This window comes from Montipora capricornis, chromosome 9 (genome assembly GCF_036669925.1).
Source record: "Montipora capricornis isolate CH-2021 chromosome 9, ASM3666992v2, whole genome shotgun sequence".
NCBI classification, from domain to species: domain Eukaryota; kingdom Metazoa; phylum Cnidaria; class Anthozoa; order Scleractinia; family Acroporidae; genus Montipora; species Montipora capricornis.
The window spans coordinates 26,113,829-26,136,328 of record NC_090891.1 but is presented as its reverse complement, the minus strand read 5'-3'; the positions used below and the strand labels follow the sequence as shown (position 1 = coordinate 26,136,328).

Below are 22,500 nucleotides of genomic sequence, written 5' to 3'. Positions count from 1 at the left end.
ATTACGAGGGTCATATTCAAGGAAAAGCCAGAACGGGTCTTGAACCTTGGTTATACAGATCTCAAGCCAAGCATCCTAACCAATGACCTGCACTTTGCTCCTTGCCAATTCTTTTGAAATATCTTTTGAAGTTAAAGTCATTTTTATCATAATGTCAATGGCTCCTTCAGCTATGAGTCTGGTATCAATGGAAGCCGACAGTGCGCCCATACCCCCCCACCCCCCCCCCCCTCCCTCATCTCCCTCTTTCAGGGCGCCATTTTACGGGTATTTAAAGCTATAGCTACATGGATCAGGGGGAAGTCGAAACAGACGTTAAAGTCACCAAGGATCAACGTGGACGCCTCTTGCTCCGAAGCAATCTGCATATCGATTCTTTTGAATTAATTAATCTAGTGGAAGTGCCCTTCGCAATTGAAGTATTCCACAGTCACTCCACCTTAAATCCTTCCCGACCCCTTAACCGGTCTCTATTGACAACTAAAATAGCTTGGCGTTAGACAGAGAAAAAGGTATGATAAGGGCAAGGGGTAAGTTGCTCGATTTTTATGTTGTACCTTGCGGTTTAAATGCTCAACAGTGAGTGACAGAGTGAGACCTACCGGTGTGCGGTAACCAAGTGAAGAAAACTAAATATACTTACTGGGATGTTATTACAGTCTGTTGAATACCCATTGGTTCCGTAAGGTTTTTGCGAATCATACTTGACGTTGTCCTTTGGATCTGCTTTGTCATCGGTAGTGTAACACATGGTCCAACCTCCACTGTATGACGTCATGTCGCAATAGGCTTGGAATGCGTTGGATTGGTTGCCTCCATCTGGGTCCAGCAAGTACAAACCATCCCCTGGAGATGGACGCGATTCCTTGATTTCTTTACAATTTCGCCCTGAAGAAAGAAATAGCAGTAATTTTAAGCTGGAGCCCATGGCAACAAAAATGTTTGAAGTTTTCAATTTAAAAGAAACTTAAAGTAGACACTAAAAAGAACTAAAAGCGTATAAATATCAAAAATAAGCCTTTTTTGTGAAAAAAAATATTTGAATTTTGATTTAATAATGTCAACTGAGGTTGAGCATCGATATCGCAGCTCGAGTGGCAGTTCGTTTTAAAGGTTTGGAACCGATCGCGACCGCGAGAAGCCTCGGTCAGTTGATCTTCTTGGGTGAGAAAAGACTTGCAGCTTGCAACTCAGAAACCCTGTCAGGGGTTGTCGTAATCTTGGATCATCCATATTTGGAAATGCCACTGTGATTACGATTGTCTTCTTAGCCAATGGATGAGCGATCTCCCTGTTAAGTTCTAAAAGCCAGAACCTGATGATAATTTCAGGACATATAAGATAAACGATAGACCGAGTAGATTCATCATGTCTAAATTTTGACAAAAAATGAACAAAAACCAAGATCTTAAGTGACAGTTATATTTCGGTATAAGCTATACCATCATCAGACTGAAAATGCACACAAAAATTAAGAGCTTAAATAGTTACAAGATGTATACTCAAGAGAACAGGCAGAGTTCACTGCTGGATTTTAATCTATTGTTAAGTGATGGCGATTGGCGCTTGATATGGAAGGCCTCTTTATACAATAGCAGGTTCCAATTGTCGTCATAATCTAACACCGTGGTGTTAATATTCTGAACTACATTGATTGCGTATTCATTGTTGCCAGAAATAGTTGTTGTGGTGATGTTATTTAAAGTATCCGATAAATTGAATAAATTATGGATAAAGGCTAAATGTTTAGTCTGATGCATATGATGTTATAGCTTATACGGAAATATAACTGTCACTTAAGATCTTGGTTTTTGTTCATTTGTTGTCAAAATTTAAAGACACTAGGAGTCTACTCAGTCTGTCGTTTATCTTATATGTCCTGTTAACTTCTCTTTTGCGTAATTAACTCTTGATGAAATGGCAATCTAAGAGTACTTGAGATTGAAACCTAGGGATACAGTATATAATTGCTGGTGGCGTTTCTCATGAGGCCGGGATTTTTCACTCCATCCACACTTCTCCACCTCAATACAGTACAGGATCTTTTTTAAATCTTTAGCAAGTGGCTCTTCCGATATAATTTACAAATTTGAAGAACAAAAAGAAAAGACTGGCTATAGTTTACAAATGTAATTATTACATATGTTATTGACTAATAAAAACTCTAAAAACTATTGTAGTCGTGCATTCAGACCTCTAGTTCTCAGTGTGACATAGCTCTAATTTTACACCACACATAATATAAAAGTAGTGAGTGTTTCACTAATATTTCTTGTGTTTGCACTTAGCGAGTTCCAAGTGTTGATAGATCGGTAGTGAAAGGAACGTCTAGGTTTTCCCTGAATCTGGTATTATAACTATGGATTCCTGTTATTATCCTGATGTAGCTATTTATGTAGGAGGGCACAAGCCCATTCACTGCTTTTATAGCTGGGTGACATCACGTACTAACAGCTGTTGTTTGATAGAGGACCAGCCCAGATCCCGCAAGACTGGTTAGATATGGTCAAACGTCCTAGTATTAGTTAACAAGCGAGCAGCAAAGTTTTGTGGAAGCTGTAATTTATCAATGTTCTGCTTAAATGTGCCAGACCATACGGTAGAACAATAAGAAAGCTTACTAAAAACAAAGCAATTCAAAATGGTGAAAAGTACGGATTTAAAAAATAGATGTCTGACTCTGCTTATCTAGCACAGAGTAGTAGGAAGGGACAAAGTCATTGAGTTAACATGTTCATTAAATGTAAGGTTTGAGTCTAGTATGATACCCAAATCTTTAATTGAAGGTACTGGAACTAGGTTTGGCCAAGAAAAGGAGCTATGACATCTGGGATTTTACTTAGTAGCTGTCGCGTTCAAAACAAAATGAGTTTGGGTTTACCCCCTCTTCTTGTAGAAGAAACGGCTATGCAGAAATGGAACATATATTGGTGACTCTAATTTCGCACCGCTTTCTAGAATGGGCATATTACTATATTATTTTGCGATCTCACCCATTTGACAATTTTTCCCATCTCCAGTAAATCCGATCCCACAGTAACACTTGTAAGATCCCTCCTTGTTCCTGCAGACAGCATTGGGGTCACAAGGGTAAGCATTGCATTCGTTGATATCTGTTTAATTAAGAAAAAAATACATAGCCGTCAGGGCAGTGTGGTTTGCTGTTGTGATTGGCTTGATGGAGACAAATGAAGAGCTTTTGCACGAGAGATCGAACTTTAGAATCGACGCGGACAAAAGAGAAGGACGTTTCGAAATTACCGGGTTTAATGTTGTACGTGACATAAACGTCAGTTAACCATCTCAAGCGCTGACATCTTTCGAGAAAAAGGATACCGTACGGGTCTTACTGTCGCCGCTTTCCTTCTCAATTTCTTTCTTCCTTTTTTACGTTAACGTGAAAAGAACTGCCACCAGGTAGTCTCGCGATGTGTAGTTTTCCTGGACTGGTCACAATGTGGTGGCGAAACAACTGGTAGCGAAATGACTGAAACCAATATCAAGTCTAGTTCCCAGTTCCTTTATGTAGTGGAAGCAAGTCACACGCAGCCACTAATGCAATAGGCTAGGACTGACGTTTTTCTTTGTTCACCGTAAACCGCAAGTGAGAGATTTCGAGGCAATGAAAGGTATAGACTACATTACAGAGACTAACACACTCAAGTGTGTATATACACTCAAGTGAAGAAAAGTTGGGCCCTAGGAATCCCCACGTTGCTAAAGTCGCCCCATTAATCTGCTGCGTTGCCAGCGTGGTGGCCTTGATGGTGTAGTGGCTTAGCATGCCCGACTAGTAATCAGGGAGACGTGGGTTCGAGTCCCGCTCAGGGCAAAAAAAACAATTTTTCGGATGGGTGTGTCGAAGGGTAAAATGCACGATATGTGTTAGTCTCTGTAACACCGTAAACCGCAATCGTCTAAAAGTCACGTGACCATTTGAGGTTGAGGTTCACGTCTATGTAGCAGTAAGCCGGTGAATGAAGGCAGAGTTTTTCGCTAGCTATATAGTTTTAAACCTTTAACTCACGTTTTGACTTTAATTTTACTTTTCTTTAAGAGTTATCTCGATAAATGAGAGGTTTATTTGATTCAGTTGCGAGATTATAAAAATTACCAACAACACCCGTGAACCAATGCGTCGTCATAAACAAACATGGCGTCGTGATCGATGCACGTGCTTCGTTGAAAAAGTGAGAAACTATTCCCATACGGCGAACTCGGAACTGTAAACGGCTGTCAGGACGAAAATTATAAAGAGGTTGAGATTGCAAATGGTCAGATATTCGTGTCGTGGGGAAGGTATTGTTAAGCGGTTAGCATGATCTCCTTCAACATCCGGTCTTAACACAAGGGCGTGGCAAGGGGTATAGACAGCGCATATCACCGAAGTAGATGTCAAAATACTTAAAACGAACGGAAATGGCAGAGCACTCAGCGTTTTATTTAATTTGTTTGTTTCTTTGTTTCCTTTTTTTCGCGCTACTGTTCTTTTGTTTGTTTGCTTGTTGTTTACTCGGATACGTGTGATAATGCAAGATTAGCAGACCCGGGCGTTTCAATAAAAGCCAATTAGCGGCGGTCTTTCGCCGTCTATAAAACCTATTACCTGCGTCCGATTATCCTTTGATCAGGCTCTTGCGATTGTCTTGGGTTTTCGATGCGATCACAGCCGCCTATTTTACCATCGCCAGCCGCGGGAAAAGTTATTTAACCTGCATACCCTCATTTTTCGCATTGACCAGAATAGTTTCCATATATTTACCGTAATACCAATAAAAGGCAATCACAACAAACGCAGACAATCTTAGGAGCCAATCGCTACGCAAAGCAGATACACGCCGCTAATTATAGACGTGTGCGCGCAAGTCATAATTGATTTGCTTTATCTTAAATTTGCTGAGAATGTTTCACGAGATTTTGGTGGAAAATCGCAATACGTACTCATGTAAAAGCCAATTAACGAGCATTTACATTCAATCAGCTGGAAACCGCTTTGAGGTAACTTAACATTTTATTTATTTTCACCTGTGCACGATTTTCCGTCACCAGTGAATCCTGCTTTGCAACTGCACTGATAAGATCCAAGGGTATTGCTGCATACAGCATTCTCATCACAGACCAAGGGAGAAGCTGAACATTCATCAATATCTGCAAAACAAGGCGCACTGTATCCTGTATCCTGTTTAAACCATCGATGCAGTTTCCAATAGGTTACCGTAATGCAAGAATGAAGTTGGCAAATAACTAAAGGGACAGACAATATGCCGACTGTATAATTGGAAAATAAAATCAATCGGTCTGTACGTGTTTATTAGCTGACATGGTAGAGCAGTGCAGTGCAATCGGACGATGACCGGCTAAGTTTGAGTCCCGTCAAGTCGAGAATTTTTCAAGGTCCCTTCGCAACTAGGACAATAATTCTCGTTAGAGTCATTAAAACCGCAGTCAGGATATATATATTTTTTCATCAATCAATCAATACAATTCTTATTATTTTCGGGTCTTTCATGTATCTAGCTACATAATAAGCTAATTGGGAACACCTATCCACTCCCATATATTTAAATGTATAAACATAAAAATAAACTGATCTAAAACATATTAGAACTTTGCTGACGTTTTGCTTTATTAACATACATGTTTACTCACAGAAGGCATCCTGAAATTTACATAGTGCAGTCTTTAGCCACCAACAACTGATAAATTTTTGGGTGCAAAAAGCGCTTGATCCCAATGCATTCTTTGTAAAAGTTCGAATTTTCAACCCATCATTGCTCAGAGATTATCTGGCATATCCGATTCAAATTTTCAGAGGTAACTAATTATGCAATGCCCTTTAATTAAATGTTCAGTACTTTATTTTCGGGTGACTTATTATAAAACGATAGCCTTGAGCAGTTAACAAATTTCCCTATACAATGTGACTTGTAAGGTCTCCATATATATATATATATATATATATATATTTATTCATTTATTTATTTCACAGTCTCAGAAGCTGAAGAGCAAGCAAATCCGACGACAGCGTCGCCGGGTTCCCAGATCAAATGCGATTTTTTCATGGAATTGATTGTACTCTTAATCTTAGGGCCGATTTACACGGTACGATTCTTGTCGCATGCGACAAACTTACGACAGGTTTACAACTCGTTTACCGTATTGCCGTGTAAGTCGGAGAAAATGTCGCAGCATTTTAAGCAGTGTTTAAGACGTGTTTTAAAACGCTTCGACAATTGGAAGTCGTGACTTAGGCCTGTCGTAAGCTTGTCGCATGCGCCAAAATCGCACCGTGTAAATCGGCCCTTAATGAAAACTGATTTCACACTTAGAGTAGTTTTGAAAACGAGGTTGAGGTAAATGACCAGTTGGGGCGAAATTTTTAGCCAATCATTAGCAAAGCGCAAAATCATTCGCGAAATTTCTTTTGACACCGCCGACACTAGCACAACCACTAGCACCCGACAGTTCCCTCCCTTTTGAAAGAACTTTAAAATCTCACATGACCCTTTACAGAAAACATTGTTTTATCAAGGCTAAGATTAAGAGCACGGTTTTTACCTTCCGTCTGCATGTCACAAAATGCAAATACTACCATATTAGGTTTAACGCCTGACAGCCAATATCTTCCGCTGACCGCTTCTCTTTCACTAGCCTTTATTTCTTTGCACGATACTGCTGCCAACTCAGGGATAGAACCGAGAGGGGCTGAAATCGAAACAAAGCCGAAAAAATTTAAGCAAGCGACAATACATAATACAACCGACGTTTCGTAGTCTTCATGGCGACATTTTCAGAGGAAACTTGACGAAAATGTTAAAAGTATATAAAGAGGTATTTGGCAATGAAATTGTCAATAGGGATTGTGAAGTAAATTAAACAATACTTTTGCTAGCGCGAATGCAATCTGCTTACACCTTTAGGCTAGGTTTTCGCGGTTTTTGACAGGCATTTCTTACGCAGCGAGAAACGCTTCAGTAGATCTTCTGAGACCTTCCAGTGCATGTTATTCTAGTGTTAAAAATGAAGGTTGACTGGTGTTAGGATTGATTGGGGTGCAGGCATGGCGCAGTGGTGAGAGCACTCGCCCAATGTGGCTGGGGTTCGATTTTCAGATTCGCGCGGCGTTATATGTGGGTTAAGTTTTTGGTTCTCTACTCTGCACCGAGAGGTTTTACTCCGGTTTTCCTCTCTCTTTGTTGATTTCAGTTTATAGTGTCCCCCAATTAGTGCTCCAGCGTTAGAAGACTAGACACTTAAATAAAATTATTTTCCTTTCCCTCCACACGATCGTGCAAATGTCCGCTCGTGTAGCTTCCATAACCCGCAAAAACTTGCCTAAATACGGGAACATGGGGAGGGAAAGGAGGGGATAAAATCGCAAATGTGGGTCGGGTTCGATTCCAGAGTTTGCCACGGTCCCCTCTCCTCGAAAACCAACCTACGATTTGATTTCATTGGATTTGATTCCTGTGCAGTGTCTCCAATAGACCATTTTCGAATTCTCACGGCTGGACTGCATATAGCATGGAATGGAAGCTAATGCGGGCAAATCTTTTCAAATGCAAATTAATTTGCCCGCATTAGCCTCCATTTCATGCTAGATCCAGTCCAACCGTCAGAATACGTAACTGGCCTATTAGTGCCACTAAATACCTTAAATAAAAGAAAGGTTAAGCTTGACGTTTACGGCAATCGACAGGCTCCTGCTTATCGTAAAAGCGTGAAAGTACTCTCATTTTAACTTGCCTCCTTCCTTTGAGAAGTTACTTCATATCTGGAGCTAACTAACAGGACAGAAATGAGCTAATATCAAGCGGGGTTCTTACATTTTTTCGCAAAACCCTAGCTAATTTCACTCACTACAATTGCCGTTTGGGGTAAACGTCATGCTTAACCTCTTTAAAGTTTATTATGATCATTAGGGAGCTTTGGCACGCAATGTTTTTGAGACGCAGACGACGACCGTAAGTGAGCTGTTTTCCCTTTTAATTTGTCTTCACACAACCACATTTATATTGCTAAGTATCTTTTCTCCATGCATTAGAGATATCGATGATTAGTTTTAAAATCTGGAAGACACTACTTTCATCGCAAGCAAAATGTTTACTTCAGGTTGCCGTCCGAATCTCAACTCTTTTATTACATTACTTGCCCCGTATTGCTAAGGTTGAAAAACTGTTGAGTGAAGTGATAAAAATCCTTTATTACCCCTGTTTTGCTCTCGAGTGAAGTAATATCTGTCAGGATCAGGAACAAAGTCGTTGGGACAGGCTTCCTTCGTTCGATCACTAAACTCACACATGCGTAGTGACAACACAAAGTTAAAACTTTGACATCGATTATCTGTTCGACATTCCGGCAGGCACATGAGTCCAAGATCTGCTGGCATCGTCTTATAAATATGCTTCTGCAACATCCTTCCAGATATTGACATTTGAGATCCAGAACTATGGCATTGTTGAGTGGCCGCTCGGGCAAGCAGTTGACCAATGACCCCAAAATATAACAGATGTCTCATGTCCTGAAAACAAGTTTGAAATGGTACAGAAAAGTTCAAATTTTATGTAAACTGATGGGGCTTAAGAAGCTGGCTTGGTTGTGGCTGTTCGATGTGTAGAGAGGGGGTGGAAAACATAACCATGTGTAATCGGATAATAGCATTGATTTCATTATCTGAACACCAAATAAGTTTGTCTTCAGTGGCAACAAATTCAATTTCACCTCGCGTCGCAAGTGGCCAACTGTTAATTATACACGTGCTGTAGACTTCCAAGTATGTTCAGTTGATTGACAGTTCTAGGTTACGTGCGGTCAGTAATTTTAATTAACTGAACTTTGTCGCATTTGTTTGGCATTATGAAAAGTAACCCTAACATGTAAACAAATTGTCCTGTGTTTGACTGGTGATTTTGTAAGGCAACATTCGATTAACAGGAGGCACTTCTGACAAACGGTCCTATATACGCTTCAATGGTATGTAGGCGAGCGTGGAAAGTAACAACTGAAAAGATTAAACTTTTTTCGAATGTTTAAAAATTTATAGCTTTTTTCTGCCTCCGAGGCTTAAAGAGAGCGACTAAAGCTTCATTGATGGGAATATCCTGCGTGACCAGTTTTACATGCTCAGACATCGTCTTTAATATTTAATTTCACGCGGACTTTGTGTATAAGGAAGTGGCATATAGAGTAAGTTTACTGGGCTGCGTTAGAGGTTGCACGAACAAAAGAGACATCAATACCTGTAGTGTAGGTTTTAACACAATAATTTTAGTCGTTGTTCGATTACTTAGTAAAGTTGAATGGAGCAGTCCTTGACAACACGACCAAGACTACAATAGAGCTCTACCCGGATAATTCTGTCTAAAAGGGTTCATCTTAGGCAATGGATTGCTTGAGTTGGTCGTTGCCCAGTGGCCCAGTGGTTAGGGCGCTTGCCTTGAGATCCGGAGGTCCCAGGTTCAAGACCCGCTCTGCCTACTCGTCGAATGTGATCCTGGTAGTCCCTGGTTCAACTTCCCAGCTGCACTTGTAAATAGCCCCTTTAAGTATGTATTGTATTGCATTGTAAAAATGGCGCTCATTCCAAGAGGCCAAGCTCATTGTTTTGTTTATGACTTCATCCGGTTTTTTTGTCTTAACTATACCAAAAGGCACAGAAAGACTAAAAAGAGGTTACCTATATACACAGCTCTTGCACATTTAATAGTTAAGATGCTGCCTAATGCACATCACCACTCGAAATCTGGTTAGTTACGGCACTTTATAGAAAGACATTGTAGATATTTAGGCGAGCCTAAAAGCGGAGCTTCTCAATTATTATTATTATTATTATTATTATTATTATATATTTACGTTTTTGTGTTCAGATATTTTTACAACTAGTCCGCTTACCATACGACAAGTCCAGACTGCTTACCATAAATTTAATCTATTTTCACGTGCTCTTTGTAGCTTTTTCGTCACCATTATTCAGCCTGTTTTCTCGTGCTCGAGCTTTCTCTTTTCTCTTTCTCGTCACTAAATTAAATATTCGTCTCGTTATTCGCGGTCTTTCTTGCTCTCTCTCCCGTTGTGTGTCATTGATATTTCGCTTGTTTTCTTGCGCTCTCAGTCGATCTCTTTCACGTTTTGCATCGCCTTCTCGTCGACTGCTTACTGCTTTTTTATCTCTCTCTCTTTATCGCTTCTTTCCTCGTTGTACGATATCTTAGCTTGCTTTTGGTTGTCTCCAAAATAAATTTTTGCTTGACTGTCTTATTAATGAGCTACTAAAAGCCAATATCAAATGCCGTACGCTGCATGGCCATGCAACTTCCCGCCCAAAAAAGGCGGGGTTCCAGGAGGGTTCCATCAGTGTGATACTTCGTGTTTACATGAAAAGTTGAAGGTACCGACGTACGGACGGACGGTCGCACGATGACGTCATAACCAAACCCAACGACAGGTTACTCTTTCCTAGAAACACATAAATGCCCTTATTCTACGTTTTTCTTCGGTGGCCCGTAAGGGACATGGCATTTCGTGATCAGTTTTCCTGCTTCAAAATTTCAACTCGAGATTTTGTGTTCACAAACTCGAAATTTTGAGTTCACAAGCACAAAATTTTGGCTTCACAAACTCGAAATTTCGAGTTTGTAAACTGGTCAGTATGAAATGCAGACTGCAGACTAGGGGTGAAATGCAGACTAAGGTTATAATCTAACTGTTGAAAAAGCCCATACCTTTTAGAAATGCTAACAGTTAAAGTCTAAATATTGTTTTGTGCCTAAGGTTAGCACTTCTGAAAAGTTTGGGCTTTTTCAACAGTTACATTGTAACCTTATTCTTCATTTTACCCCTTGTCTGCAGTTTGTATTTTACACTGACCAGTTTGTAAACTCAAAATTTCGAGTTTGAAAATTTGAAGCAGGAAAATTGATCACGAAATGCCATGTCTCTTTGACGGGCCGCCGTATTTTCCTTTCTTTTGCGAAGCAGCTCAATATATCTAGTTAAGAGGCCAATTGTGGGCCAAAATGATCAAACTACTTTCTGCATAACGCCACTCTCCATTCAGTTTCACATTTGCCGTTTGCCGTTTGGGCAAAACCTCTCAAACAACATTTTCTCCCGCCGCGCGGAATAGTTTTTCATTTATCAAATTTTAATGAATTCAGTTATTCTCGTTTGAGGTTTAAGTATTCCTATCTTACTCGTATCGTAGTTGTCTTTTGCATATTTATTTTTACTATAGTTGTACCTTTAGATTTCTTGTAAATTTTATATGGATGCAACGTGTCTCCTACGCCGGGATACTAGCGTTAGCACTGAATGGTCTTGCCTGTATGAATAAAGCTGTACTTTGACTTGCTAATTTGAACACACGGTACTAGATCTCCCAAAAGCTTCCGGCTTAGCCAAAGCGGAAAAACCGATAATTGACACTCTTGTGGTGAAAACAATAGCATAATCAAGATTTTAAAGAAACCCAAACGCAACTTTGCTAAAATTGTTGCAACTTTAATTGAATGAACACTGCATGCGTTGGGCAATTTCACTGTAATTCAGCTGATAAGTAAGTACAATTCTTAAAACTTTAGCAAAAAGAATTAGCTCAGTCAAAAAGAAAGAAATACTTAGCTTAAGTGCACGTTTAGTTGATTAATTACCCGGATTAAATATTTAAACTTCTCTAGTAGGGATTTCTAGCTGATGTTATGGTTAAAGAGATTGGTAAAGAATTACTTTATTTCTTGCTGCATTATCGAATCGTGGGTCCCTCGTTAAGTGATCATGCAGTTTAAAGCATACATTTTCAAAGTGCATGGCTGTCTCGCGATTTCTTGGTATTCATCACATTCCTTACAGTGAAGAATTTGAGAAATTATACTAAAAAAATTATTCTCCAGATTGTCTTATAATCGCCGCTGTGTTGAAATTAAAGAGGCTCGACGAGGGAAATTTATAGAAAAACAACGACACAAAAGACTGTCTTTTAAGTGAAACGCTTTAGCAGCTGCTAAACAATTAACTGACTCAGTGACATGTGAGACGTTATAAGCAAACACTTCTTACATATAAGCATTTTTTGAAATACAACGATTTTTCTAATAAATGGTCGTTTCCTTGGAACACGAGAAGAAAACAGGGAAATAGGAGTTTCAAACGCAAAGTTGTATTTTTGCTCAATCATGGTGAGAAATCAACAGCAGTAAAAGCCTATAACAGCAAAATGGATGCTGGCAAACACCCTACACAGAAAATTAATAATGCATTTCATGTTTAGTCTACTCAAAACTAAAATCTTTCGTTTCGGAGGCAAAATCTTTCGTTTTGGAGGCAAAAAAAAAGAAACGGTTTGGGCATTGCGATAAAAAAAAACAGAATTTCAATAAGTTAGAGGATGAAATGAAATCCAGTTTTCCCAACACGACAAACATGGCAAATCTTCATTTTCCGCGCTAAAAGGAAGACATTCTGGAACGAAAGGGGAGTTGCTACCCCAGTTTTTTTCCCTTTGCTGTCCCGGCCTTATCGACGGCATTTTAGCTCTGTATAGCTACCGCTGTGAATTTTCCCCTGCAAAGCAGAAAAGTAACTTGTGCAGGTGAAATCAATCGCTCAGTCACAGTTAAATTAAATAAAGCAGTCCAAGAAATTTGAAGATGGCAGTTTCCAAGTTAGTAGAAGTAGCCGCTCAAAGACATCGGGTGTAATAAGAGTTTTACGTTCGAATTCCAGTATATTTGCACTGTAAAAAGTCTTGTCAAAATCAAATTCCTTCCAACTAAGCTATACTGTGATTTATTTTCAAAAGCTACGCTTTGAATTCGCCCATATAGAGAAACAATGATTACTTACTGTTCGCTAACGTGACTTATTAGGACTTCAAGAAACATATGCAATCTGTAGCCAGCTCTGATTGGAACATGCGCAATCTGTAGCCAGCTCTGATCGGACCTTTGTGGAAAAATATTCAGTCGTATCGGTCGAGGTTCGTAGCAGCGGTTCTTATTAAAGACTTCCCTAGTATATTTTGCCTCAGTTGTTTTCGATGTATCTTATTAATAAACAACTTTGTCAGCTGCCGAATGTCAACTGACGAAACACCCATTTCATCAAATATGAATAAGGGCCTTTATTACCTGAGTATTGTTTTGAGCCTGTGTAAGGAGTTCTGAAGAAAAATCCAAAATTGAGACTTAAATCTAGTAAATAAAAGTGGCTTCAAGTTAATTTGACCAAAAGCATAACGGCAACTAGCGCTTTTAAAGAAAATCACAAATAGAGCAAATAAACCGCGCGAGTGGAGTGGAAGTCTCCATTGCTGGTTGAAAACAGTGGAGTTAAGCCGATCACATATTTTAGCATAATCATTTTTACTAATCATAATCATCTACAGTCAAATCTGTTTAAACTGTCACCTTTTCTCCTACGGCCATTTTTTTCTCAGCGGAGGTCCATAGAATTCCCTGCAGGAACCCACAACACAACAATAACAACAGCTCAGCTCACAACAACAACAACAGAAAGCTTCATTTATATGGCTATAAAGACCTGAAGAGCAATAAAACATCTGCTTAGTACGTTAATGTAACAGCTTGCATGTTATCGTTGTGTTAGTTCACTGGGCCTGGGAACAACTTCCGGTCCGAATTGTTTTCTCAGTGGGCCCACTAGGCTCGGTTACCACCCACTGTTACGAAAATGGGCGAGCGCTCCCAGAACTCGAGTGAGTGGCAGAAATCGAGCCTATGGGCCCAGTTCATAGGCCAAATCGTCTAACTCAATGTTGTACCCAATTCAAATCCGTTGGGAATAAAACGTTTTGTCTCAAGTATTTCCATATCATACAAGTGAGAAAGCTACAAAATCATGCAAAAGCAATACACAGAGAGTCTTAACCCCGAGAGATTTGAATTGGATACATCATTGAGTGAGCCAAATTGTTCTATCGCAACCTACTGCTTCCATTTGGAGTTGTGGTTGTAATCGCTCACGATGTTTGTAATTTTATTCTAAGTTTCTCTCTCTAATGGAGTACCACTCATGTACATGTCGGTTTTCACCTTTTCTTTGTTGTACTTTTTTTTTTTATCTTATCTTTTCTCCTGTCCCTTACACCAACCTGGTTTTGTATGTTATTTTGGCTATCTAGTTTTCACCAAACGGTACCATTAAAGAAATTGTTTTGTTGAGTTTGTACCTGGTTGACACTGTGTCCCAAATACGACAGTTAAAATTGATTGTAATGTTAATTAATACTTCTAGCAATGATGCAATTCTCATATTCCTCCCAGTACTCATCGCTTTCTCAGATCATCAACCAATCAATGTGCAAAGGTTTTCGATTTCACTCACAGGCGCACCAAGTTCACAACGCGATTTTGCAATGCATAACAATTATGTAGTAAGAGAGTTTAATGGCGAAAGTTAAGGTGAAATAAGTCTTTCGCTCGCAATAAACTTTCCCTACCTCAAATATGCTGTTCACTTTTGTTTTGTGTCGATTCATTAGCCATTGCTGACATAGTGAACCACAGATATCATGATATGTCGAACTGGATTGAAACCAGCGAAAAATCGTTATAAGCTTGTTGCATGCAAATTATAAAGAAAATCTAACGACCAGATTTTCTGCAAATAATCAAAACCGATTTTAAAGGCCCTTGTGTATTTATTCATGTTGTCATGACAACGGCATATACGTCAGCTTAACTATCAAAAACCTGAAGTTCGTGTTGCTAACTTGCTTGCTACCATGTTTGGCGACCAAAGGATAACGGGTTTTAGAGGAAAAGGTAAATGAGACATAGGTATCAAAAACTGTGTTCAGCCACCTTAAATTAATTGTGATTTCTGCATTGTTAACTTGTGAAGTCCAAATTACACAAGCTGCTTTATTAAAAACATATTTTTGTTAATTTAAATTTTATTTTTTATTTAGTCAAAATTGAATGCTATCAGTTTAAATGCACTTCATGTGACATCTAACTATACTTGCACATATCAAAGGGTATGAATAAAAACAAAAACAAAAAAAAAAAACACGAGCAAAGGCATGGGAGAAAACGAGAAACAAACAGTAACCAGATCGCTAATGAAAAAGCTTTCTTTTCAACTTTCCACTTTTCATGTAACCTGTGAGAAAGCTCTTTACAATAGATCGATCTCTGAGTAATTCTACCGGAATAAAGGTAGTGTTTTCTATCATGGAAAGACAGAGGGCAAGACGTGATAAACACTTTCTCTCAACCAATGTCTTATACACTAACAACATCCCACATAAAATTAAGAAGGCATCTATACTCTCGCCATTTGAAAGAGCATTTACAAGAAGTCTTTTATGTTGGTTTTGAAATTCGTCTCATAAGCAGTTTTTATAACTACAATAGTGTTTTAGCTGCTACTAAGTTTCTATATTTTAATAACTACTTATTAAATGAGAGGAAAATCTCAAACTGAGTAGTTTCATGGCGTGGAATACAACCCCATATCACCTTTCATTGACTGTGACAGCTGGCGTTCTGACAGCTTTCTAAATTTTTTTGGTATATTCCCTTTATGCCTGTCTTAACTTGGTCTATACTACCTGTCGTTTTATTTTCAGTCAATCTTTGTTATTTTTTTTAGTTTATTTTTATGCCATGTTTAGAGCGTTCACACATCACAGATGTTTTGTACAAAAAGATAATTAGGAAATTACTTTGTTTGCCGGTTCTGTATAGTAAAGAAACGCTTGCAATGACACGTTCAGAGGTTGGTTCTTCGTTAGGCTTCCGAAGTTCAATCTCAAACAAGGCTCTTCAGGTTCAAATTGACATGAACTACGACACGAACGTTTTTTTAAGTCCGCAATGCATAGCCAGTGAAGTTTCTTTGCTACCGCGCTGTCATGCTATACGTAGTACTTTGTTTTCTTTAATTTGAAGAGGAGAAAAATTAGTTTTTTGTTTACTTTGACTTAGATTTAGTCGGAATAAATTGACCAAATAAAATTAAAAGATGCAAATTCTTTGTATGTACTTGAAGAAGACTATTTTTTCTGTTACCAAAATACCTCAGAGTCTTTTAGAGATACCAAGTTGAAAATCTGTTCTATTTCTGCAATTCCAGTCTCATTTTTTTTTTTTCGCCAGGATTGCTTGAACTTCAAAACTATTCTTACCTAAGGAAGTTCAAGTCCTCATTTATGTTTTATGAAATGGGCCTTCCGGCAAAGAGAAAGTTATTGTCCGTTATTGTGTGCAGCCAGCATATCACGTCCATCAGCTGACAAAGATATTTACGGATAGGATGCAAGCAAACTGAACCACATTAGTAAAATACATCACTGCTGTGGTCGTCAACAGCAACCGCCAACATCTTCAAATCGATGAAAAAATTCTCCACCATTCAGTTTCTTATAGCTGGCTTCATCTGGCAGATGTTTTTTGAAGTCCTTTAAGAAGCGAACGGTGAGTAATATTTTTGCATACTCGTCAGGTTAATAAAAAACTCATTTTATTTTATTTTAAAAATCCTCAATGAGTTGCTGGGCTGGACGATAACTGACTTTGGAAACTGAGGCTTTTTTAAAACTACCTGGCCTCAGTTGTTCAAACGGTGGATAGCGCTATCCACCGGATAAATCATTATCCAGTGCATAAACACCAGAAAAACCAATTGAGTTATCGGCCAGTGAATAGTGATTTATCCAGTGGATAGTGCTATCCACTCTTCGAACTACTGGGGCCTGATTTTAAAATTCCTTACAATACAAATGCATTTACTTTAAACATACTGAAGAAGTCCTTGTTGGTTTTATTTTGGGAATATCCGTCACATTGAAAAAAAAGTTACTGCCTACAACGTTTCTCCAACAAAACGACTGATTTCACCTGCGCAAAGTCATGATCATACGTTAATATACGCCAAATAATAAAGAGAACTGTATGAAAGTTTCATTGTATTAAGGTCATGTGAAAAGGCAGAAAGCGGATCTCGCAGATTACGCAGATTGGATAAGATTTTGTGATAACAATGGGGGTGACAGGCCTACACAACTCCTATCCACGTGTTTTAGCCAGCTTAGAGTTTGGCTCGAACGAGTATATCTTTTAAGGATCTGCCCCTTTTGTATGAAACGATCGGGGAATCTTGAAATATTTCGCTAAGTAGCGGTTGTTGCTGGATTAAATGCCATTTTTGCATGAGTATTTGTTTAAGATTAGGCACCGTAGGGCGGTATTGTGTGACGAAGGATAAGATTCGCTAACTCGGATTTCAGGTCAGTGTTACATGGTTTTTTTGGCCGTTTCTCGAGTCTCCTTGACTGAATTGTGCTCATTCGGGTATATTTTGAGGGGTCTCTTCTCCCTGCACAAGTTAGTGGACAAAGCTGTTCCTGACCGTTAAAAGTGATGACGTCATAAGATGGGACCGTGGATAAAGCTGAACGTATTTTGCCAGATAGTAATCAAAGGGTTTGAGAAAAAAAAAATTGCAAAAACTCTGTTTGGGGTCCCCCGTGCTACTTTCGATCCAAAGAGGGAGAGATTAATCGGTCCCTGAGCCATACGTGATTAACCCCTTGACTACGGTAGCTCCTCTATTAGTGTAATAAAAACTAAGGATAGTCTATAGTTCTGAATTTTTTTCCTTGTTCTTGGTCATGTGGTAAGCAGAGTTAGTACAGAACGCATGCGCATTGGTAAATTACGTATTAACCCTTTGGCTACCTTGTCACCCTGTATTTGAAGGTCTCGAGAGCTGGCTCGACCGGATTTAAAACCTACAACATCCTCATTTTGATGATTTACCAGTTTGGATCAAACATCAAAATCATGTCATTTCGCAAACAAATTGTCGCAGTCTTGGCCCCGAGGTCTCTTTTTAAGTAATAAATCGGACGATCTACTGGAAACAGCCTTTCAGATGATCTTTTGATTCAACTTGGTATTTCACTGTATTCTGTCATGCAGAGGAAACCTTGTTTAGATCAAACCATGTGCAAACAAATTAAGGCGGGCCGATGTGACGAACATAGATATGTGACAGAGCGAAGTGTATAGAGCCGTGAAAAAGGTGAAAAGTTTTACCGTATTTCTTAATTAACTTCTTTTGGCCCAACATATTTTACAAAATGCACGTCTGATCTTCACACTAGGGTTATTATCAGATTTATGATATCAGTTTATCTCCAATCAATTGCATTTCTTTTTATCAATCACATTACAAATCCCTCCCATGACTTTGGTATCTACCACTGCCGTTATTTGATTATTGAAATTTGCGCTAGTTCCGGCTATATTATGAAACTCTCAGAAAAAAAATGCGCCATTTTATCGCACAACGACGCACATTGGCCTGGGGTTGACGAATCGGTTATCGTTGGTGTTAAAGACCACGCCTTTGTAAGTTGAACCGGTTGGTCAAAAAGGTGCGGAAGTATGGCGATGACGTAACACTACACCACTGTAACAATGTACATAAGTCGACCATGTGTTTCTTTATTCCCTCTCTCCATACACCTCCTTGCCTACTATATGACATACATGCACGAAACGTATCTCGGTCGTGCATTACACAGCAAAACCTGGTTTTTAAAAGTTGCCGAGAAAAGATCTCGGCTTTCTTATCTCTTCTCCACCTTAGAAGCACTCGAAGATGGCAGACACTTGAGCCTCATGAGGAAACTCCTAGTGATAAACTTCTTGAGTAGAACAACCGGTGGTAAGAATCAAAGGCAACGAATTTGTCGCTGTGCTTGTGTTTACGGTAAACCCACCAATATTTATTAATCCCAGGGGGATTAGCGGGTCAGTGAGGCCAGCACCTTGTTAACACGCGGGTCGGTCGGACGGGAAGGGTTCAGTTGACGGGTCGGTGAGGGGCCCTTATTAAGATTAGTCTCTTTAAACATGAGGAGGTAGGTGAAAGAGCGAAACGCAAGGAACCTTAAAATCTAGAGTTGAAGATTTAGGGAGGACAAATTGATCATGCCAAACCAAAACTGATGATTCTTTTGAAATTACTTTATTTACCCGACACCTTATAGAAAATAAAAGTCTCAATTGCAAACTAATTTTTCTAGGTTGTGAACTGAATCAAATTATCTCTTATTAATCACATAACAGGTTGTCTCTCCGATGACTTGACTTCAGTATCTACCGTTGTCAGTATTTGTTTATTGAGACTTGCACGCTAGTTCCCGGCTATATTATGAAACCCTTAGAAAAATAAAGTAGGCGTCACTTTAGCGCAATCCAACGCTCATCAGCCTGGGGCTGAGGGATCGGAGACCGTTGGCGTTGAAGGCCACGCCTTTGTGACCTGAATGGGTGGCGGTGCGGAAGTACGGCGATGACCTATCACTACACCAACCGTTACAATCCTTGTAACAATTACCAGTAAAACCAGACACAAAGAATCCAGTGTAGAAAGAAATGTCGCAGATCAAAAGCTGGTAGGAGTAGGCAGTAGAGGCTCCTACGGCATCCCACAATCCTAAAGCACTTCCAGTCTTACCATACTGAGCTGCGGCTTTAACTGTGAGTTTGGATTTTCGCTTGAAATAAGCTTTTTTTCCAGTCTGGTGGTCGACGAACATGATTTCTGTAAACTAATTAACAACAAAAACAATAAGTTATTTGGATTGTGTTTTGTCAGAGTTACTCTTACTTTGTCAACTGAAGATCAAAATATAGGTTTTAACTCGGAAATTTGTGATTTTTCCAAGGTTGCAAGATTTTTACTCATTAGAAGGGTTGCACTTCTTTCCTTTGCGTGTCCTTTATATTGTTTGTTTGGCTGTTATGCTCTTAGATTTATCGCTTTGGTCAGCAATTTTTTGGGAAAATAATATTATTAATGAAGTCAGTGAAGGTAGAGGTTTCTGACTGTACTTGACCAGATCTATGATCTCAAAATAGAAACTTGGAATGGTCTTCCTGTGAGGTCGACAACTGGCGTCAGTGTTTATTATGTTGAAAACTGGGAGTTATTTAGCCTCGAACAAAGTATAAACTACGTGTGCTCTTATTGGTATATTACGACATTTGATCTAGCAACATACTGGAATGTTGTTGCAGTCAGTCCTGTAGCCATCAATTCCATAAGGAGTCTTAGAATTGTATGTGACTTCGGTGCGGGGTTTGGCGTACTCATCGGTTGTGTAACACATGGTCCATCCTCCATTGTATGACGTCATATCACAGTATGCTTGGAATGCGTTCGAGGGGCTTCCTCCATCCGGGTTCAACAAATATATGCCATCGCCGCGCGAAAGGCCTCTTGTCTTGATATCCAAGCAATCCTTGCCTAGAAGATGCAAGAAACACCGTAAGCGGTTCGATTTAGGTTTGATCCCTTGGGTACGATGAAAGGTGCCAATTTTATGACATAAGTTAAAGGAGCTACGAAACGGGAATTTCCCAGGGGCGAGAGCTCACACATTTAGTTCATCATTTATGGACAAAAATCAATCACTTGTGAATCACTTGCTGCAATTAAAGAAAGAAAATGGTTTACGGATACTGACCATGACTTGATCCACGTATAACAGAATTTAAGGCAGGATTTGGTAGATTGGATTATTACAGAGTGCTAGCTTAGTAAATCTCGAGGAGCAGAGATTTAGCGTAATAACAAACAACAGTTTTAATGACCTAGGTTTTTGTTTTTTGCTTTGATAATTTGTTCCATTCCTCTCTCCCTTTTTTATTCAACCATCCCAGCTCTCTTCGTCTCGATTCATTTTTATTTCTTTGTCTTCTCTTTCCATCACGGATCCTTTCACTGAATCAAATTTTTCTTTTTTAATGTTTGTATTTTTTATCCTCTGCGAAATCAAAATTCACTTCGCAAAACTGACCTGTTGCAGGTTCTTCAGACACGCGTACCCAGGCCCTTCCATCACAGAACTCTAAATGCGTTTTTGCCATGCGCAATAAGCCTTTGTTCTCAGAGTTACATGTGGCTAAAGATTCCGGGACGCGAACATTCTACAGCAAACAATGAAAAGTTTTTAGTTTACAGGAAGGAATGGCTTCCGTTAGTTGTTTTGAGAACAAGAAGCAATGAAAGTGCAAACATTTTACAAGGTCGTGGCTAGGGAGCTGAGGTTGGGAAGATAACATGGCTCTAAATCCGCGGTGCTAGCCAAAAGGATCGCCACTCTGGGAACAAGAATGGGAAGATCACATAGTGACTTTAGTTTACGTTCACTGCACTTTCAGCGAGAATATAAATTTGAATGAACTGTGGTTCCCCTTAAATGGCTTCCCTTTGGTCTTTCCCTGATACATCAATCCCTAGTCGCTACCACTTAATTTAGCGCTAATGAACTCGCTTTGATGTTGTGTTAATATCTGTCTAATGTTGCCTTGGATTTTGGGGCCCTTAGTGCCCTCAAGGGCGGTGCCTACTAATTCGCAGGTATTTTTGCGCGGTTTACTGAATATGCGGAAAAAGCAGTTGAATATTTTGCTAAAAACAAATCGAAAGTGGTTCAGCGTTGTCTGTACTCTTAATCGACAACGATATTCGTCATCACAGTGGCGAGTCCGCAACATTTTGACCACTGTGATGACGAATATCGTTGTCGATAAGAGTACAGACAACGCTGAACCACTTTAGATTTGTTCAATAGCCTTGGGGACAGGAAACAAACAAGAATAGTCCACAAGCTGATTTTGCAATGTCTCCGAAATTGCTACATGCTCTTTTTCATGAAAAGTATTGGCATATTACAGCTTTCCAAAATCAAAGTTTCAGGGTGCATTTCCTAGGAATTGACCACCTTAAACTTACTAAATAGACTTTTTCGTCTTTTCTACATTATGGTTTTATCACTGCGGTCGATTTGTTTCGTAACCATTAAGTTTATAAGTTTACTTTAATATGCAACTGTTGGGACGAAAAACTTCTAATTCCATCGTCGAATACAAAACAAAAAGCCCCAAATTAGCTTACACTGATGAGATCACGTGAAAACCGGCGTCAGCTGCAAGGAATGGATGAGTTACAATTCTCCTCAAAGAAGCCTTGTCTGTACTCAGCATAGACCACAACAACTAAACCATGTCGGAAACGCTATTCTTATTTCAACATAGAGTATTGAACAAGGAAGGTTCCTATTTAAAAATTTCTGATTCCTCATATCCAAATCGCATCGTTTAGCCCTGTTTGAATTGCATTTTACTTCTTTTTTTTTCTTGAAATCTTTATGGAGTACACTCTTGTTTCGTTTTTTCCGGCGACTGCCATTTGTGAATTTTATTCAGGAAGAATAATCGAGCTCTATGCAACAAATTCAAAGCTAGCTAGAATGGCCAAGATTCACATGATCTTGACTGACCATAGTTTTAACATTTTTTCAAACAGGAACACGAAAAAGATCAATCCATTATGAGAAACGTCCCATTCTTATCGAAACCTCTGGGGTTTTTTTTGGCCGCATGCAAAGTGAGCACATACCTGTTGCAAATGTAGATTGGACGAACGTCCGTTGTTCAGAAAGACCAGGTTCACGGGATCGCA

At 39.3% G+C, this 22,500-nt stretch overlaps 2 protein-coding genes across 2 annotated transcripts in view; both read right to left on the bottom strand.

The window, feature by feature from the left end:
* The window catches only part of LOC138016902 (uncharacterized), a 30,477-nt gene extending 17,056 nt beyond the window's left edge, over nt 1-13,421 (bottom strand). The window contains exons 1-6 of the mRNA XM_068864075.1: nt 13,404-13,421; nt 8,209-8,521; nt 6,559-6,705; nt 5,026-5,148; nt 2,994-3,113; nt 644-888 (exon numbers count right to left, since the gene is read on the bottom strand). Coding sequence (XP_068720176.1) covers nt 644-888; nt 2,994-3,113; nt 5,026-5,148; nt 6,559-6,705; nt 8,209-8,521; nt 13,404-13,421 — 966 coding nt within the window. The remainder of the gene's footprint in view (nt 1-643; nt 889-2,993; nt 3,114-5,025; nt 5,149-6,558; nt 6,706-8,208; nt 8,522-13,403) is intronic.
* A 5,555-nt stretch (nt 13,422-18,976) lies between these two features.
* The window catches only part of LOC138016909 (uncharacterized), a 4,517-nt gene continuing 993 nt past the window's right edge, over nt 18,977-22,500 (bottom strand). The window contains exons 2-5 of the mRNA XM_068864082.1: nt 22,438-22,500; nt 20,834-20,963; nt 20,036-20,280; nt 18,977-19,582 (exon numbers count right to left, since the gene is read on the bottom strand). The exon at nt 22,438-22,500 is cut by the window's right edge and continues 10 nt beyond it. Of these exons, the coding sequence (XP_068720183.1) occupies nt 19,217-19,582; nt 20,036-20,280; nt 20,834-20,963; nt 22,438-22,500 (804 nt within the window). The 3' untranslated portion in view covers nt 18,977-19,216. The remainder of the gene's footprint in view (nt 19,583-20,035; nt 20,281-20,833; nt 20,964-22,437) is intronic.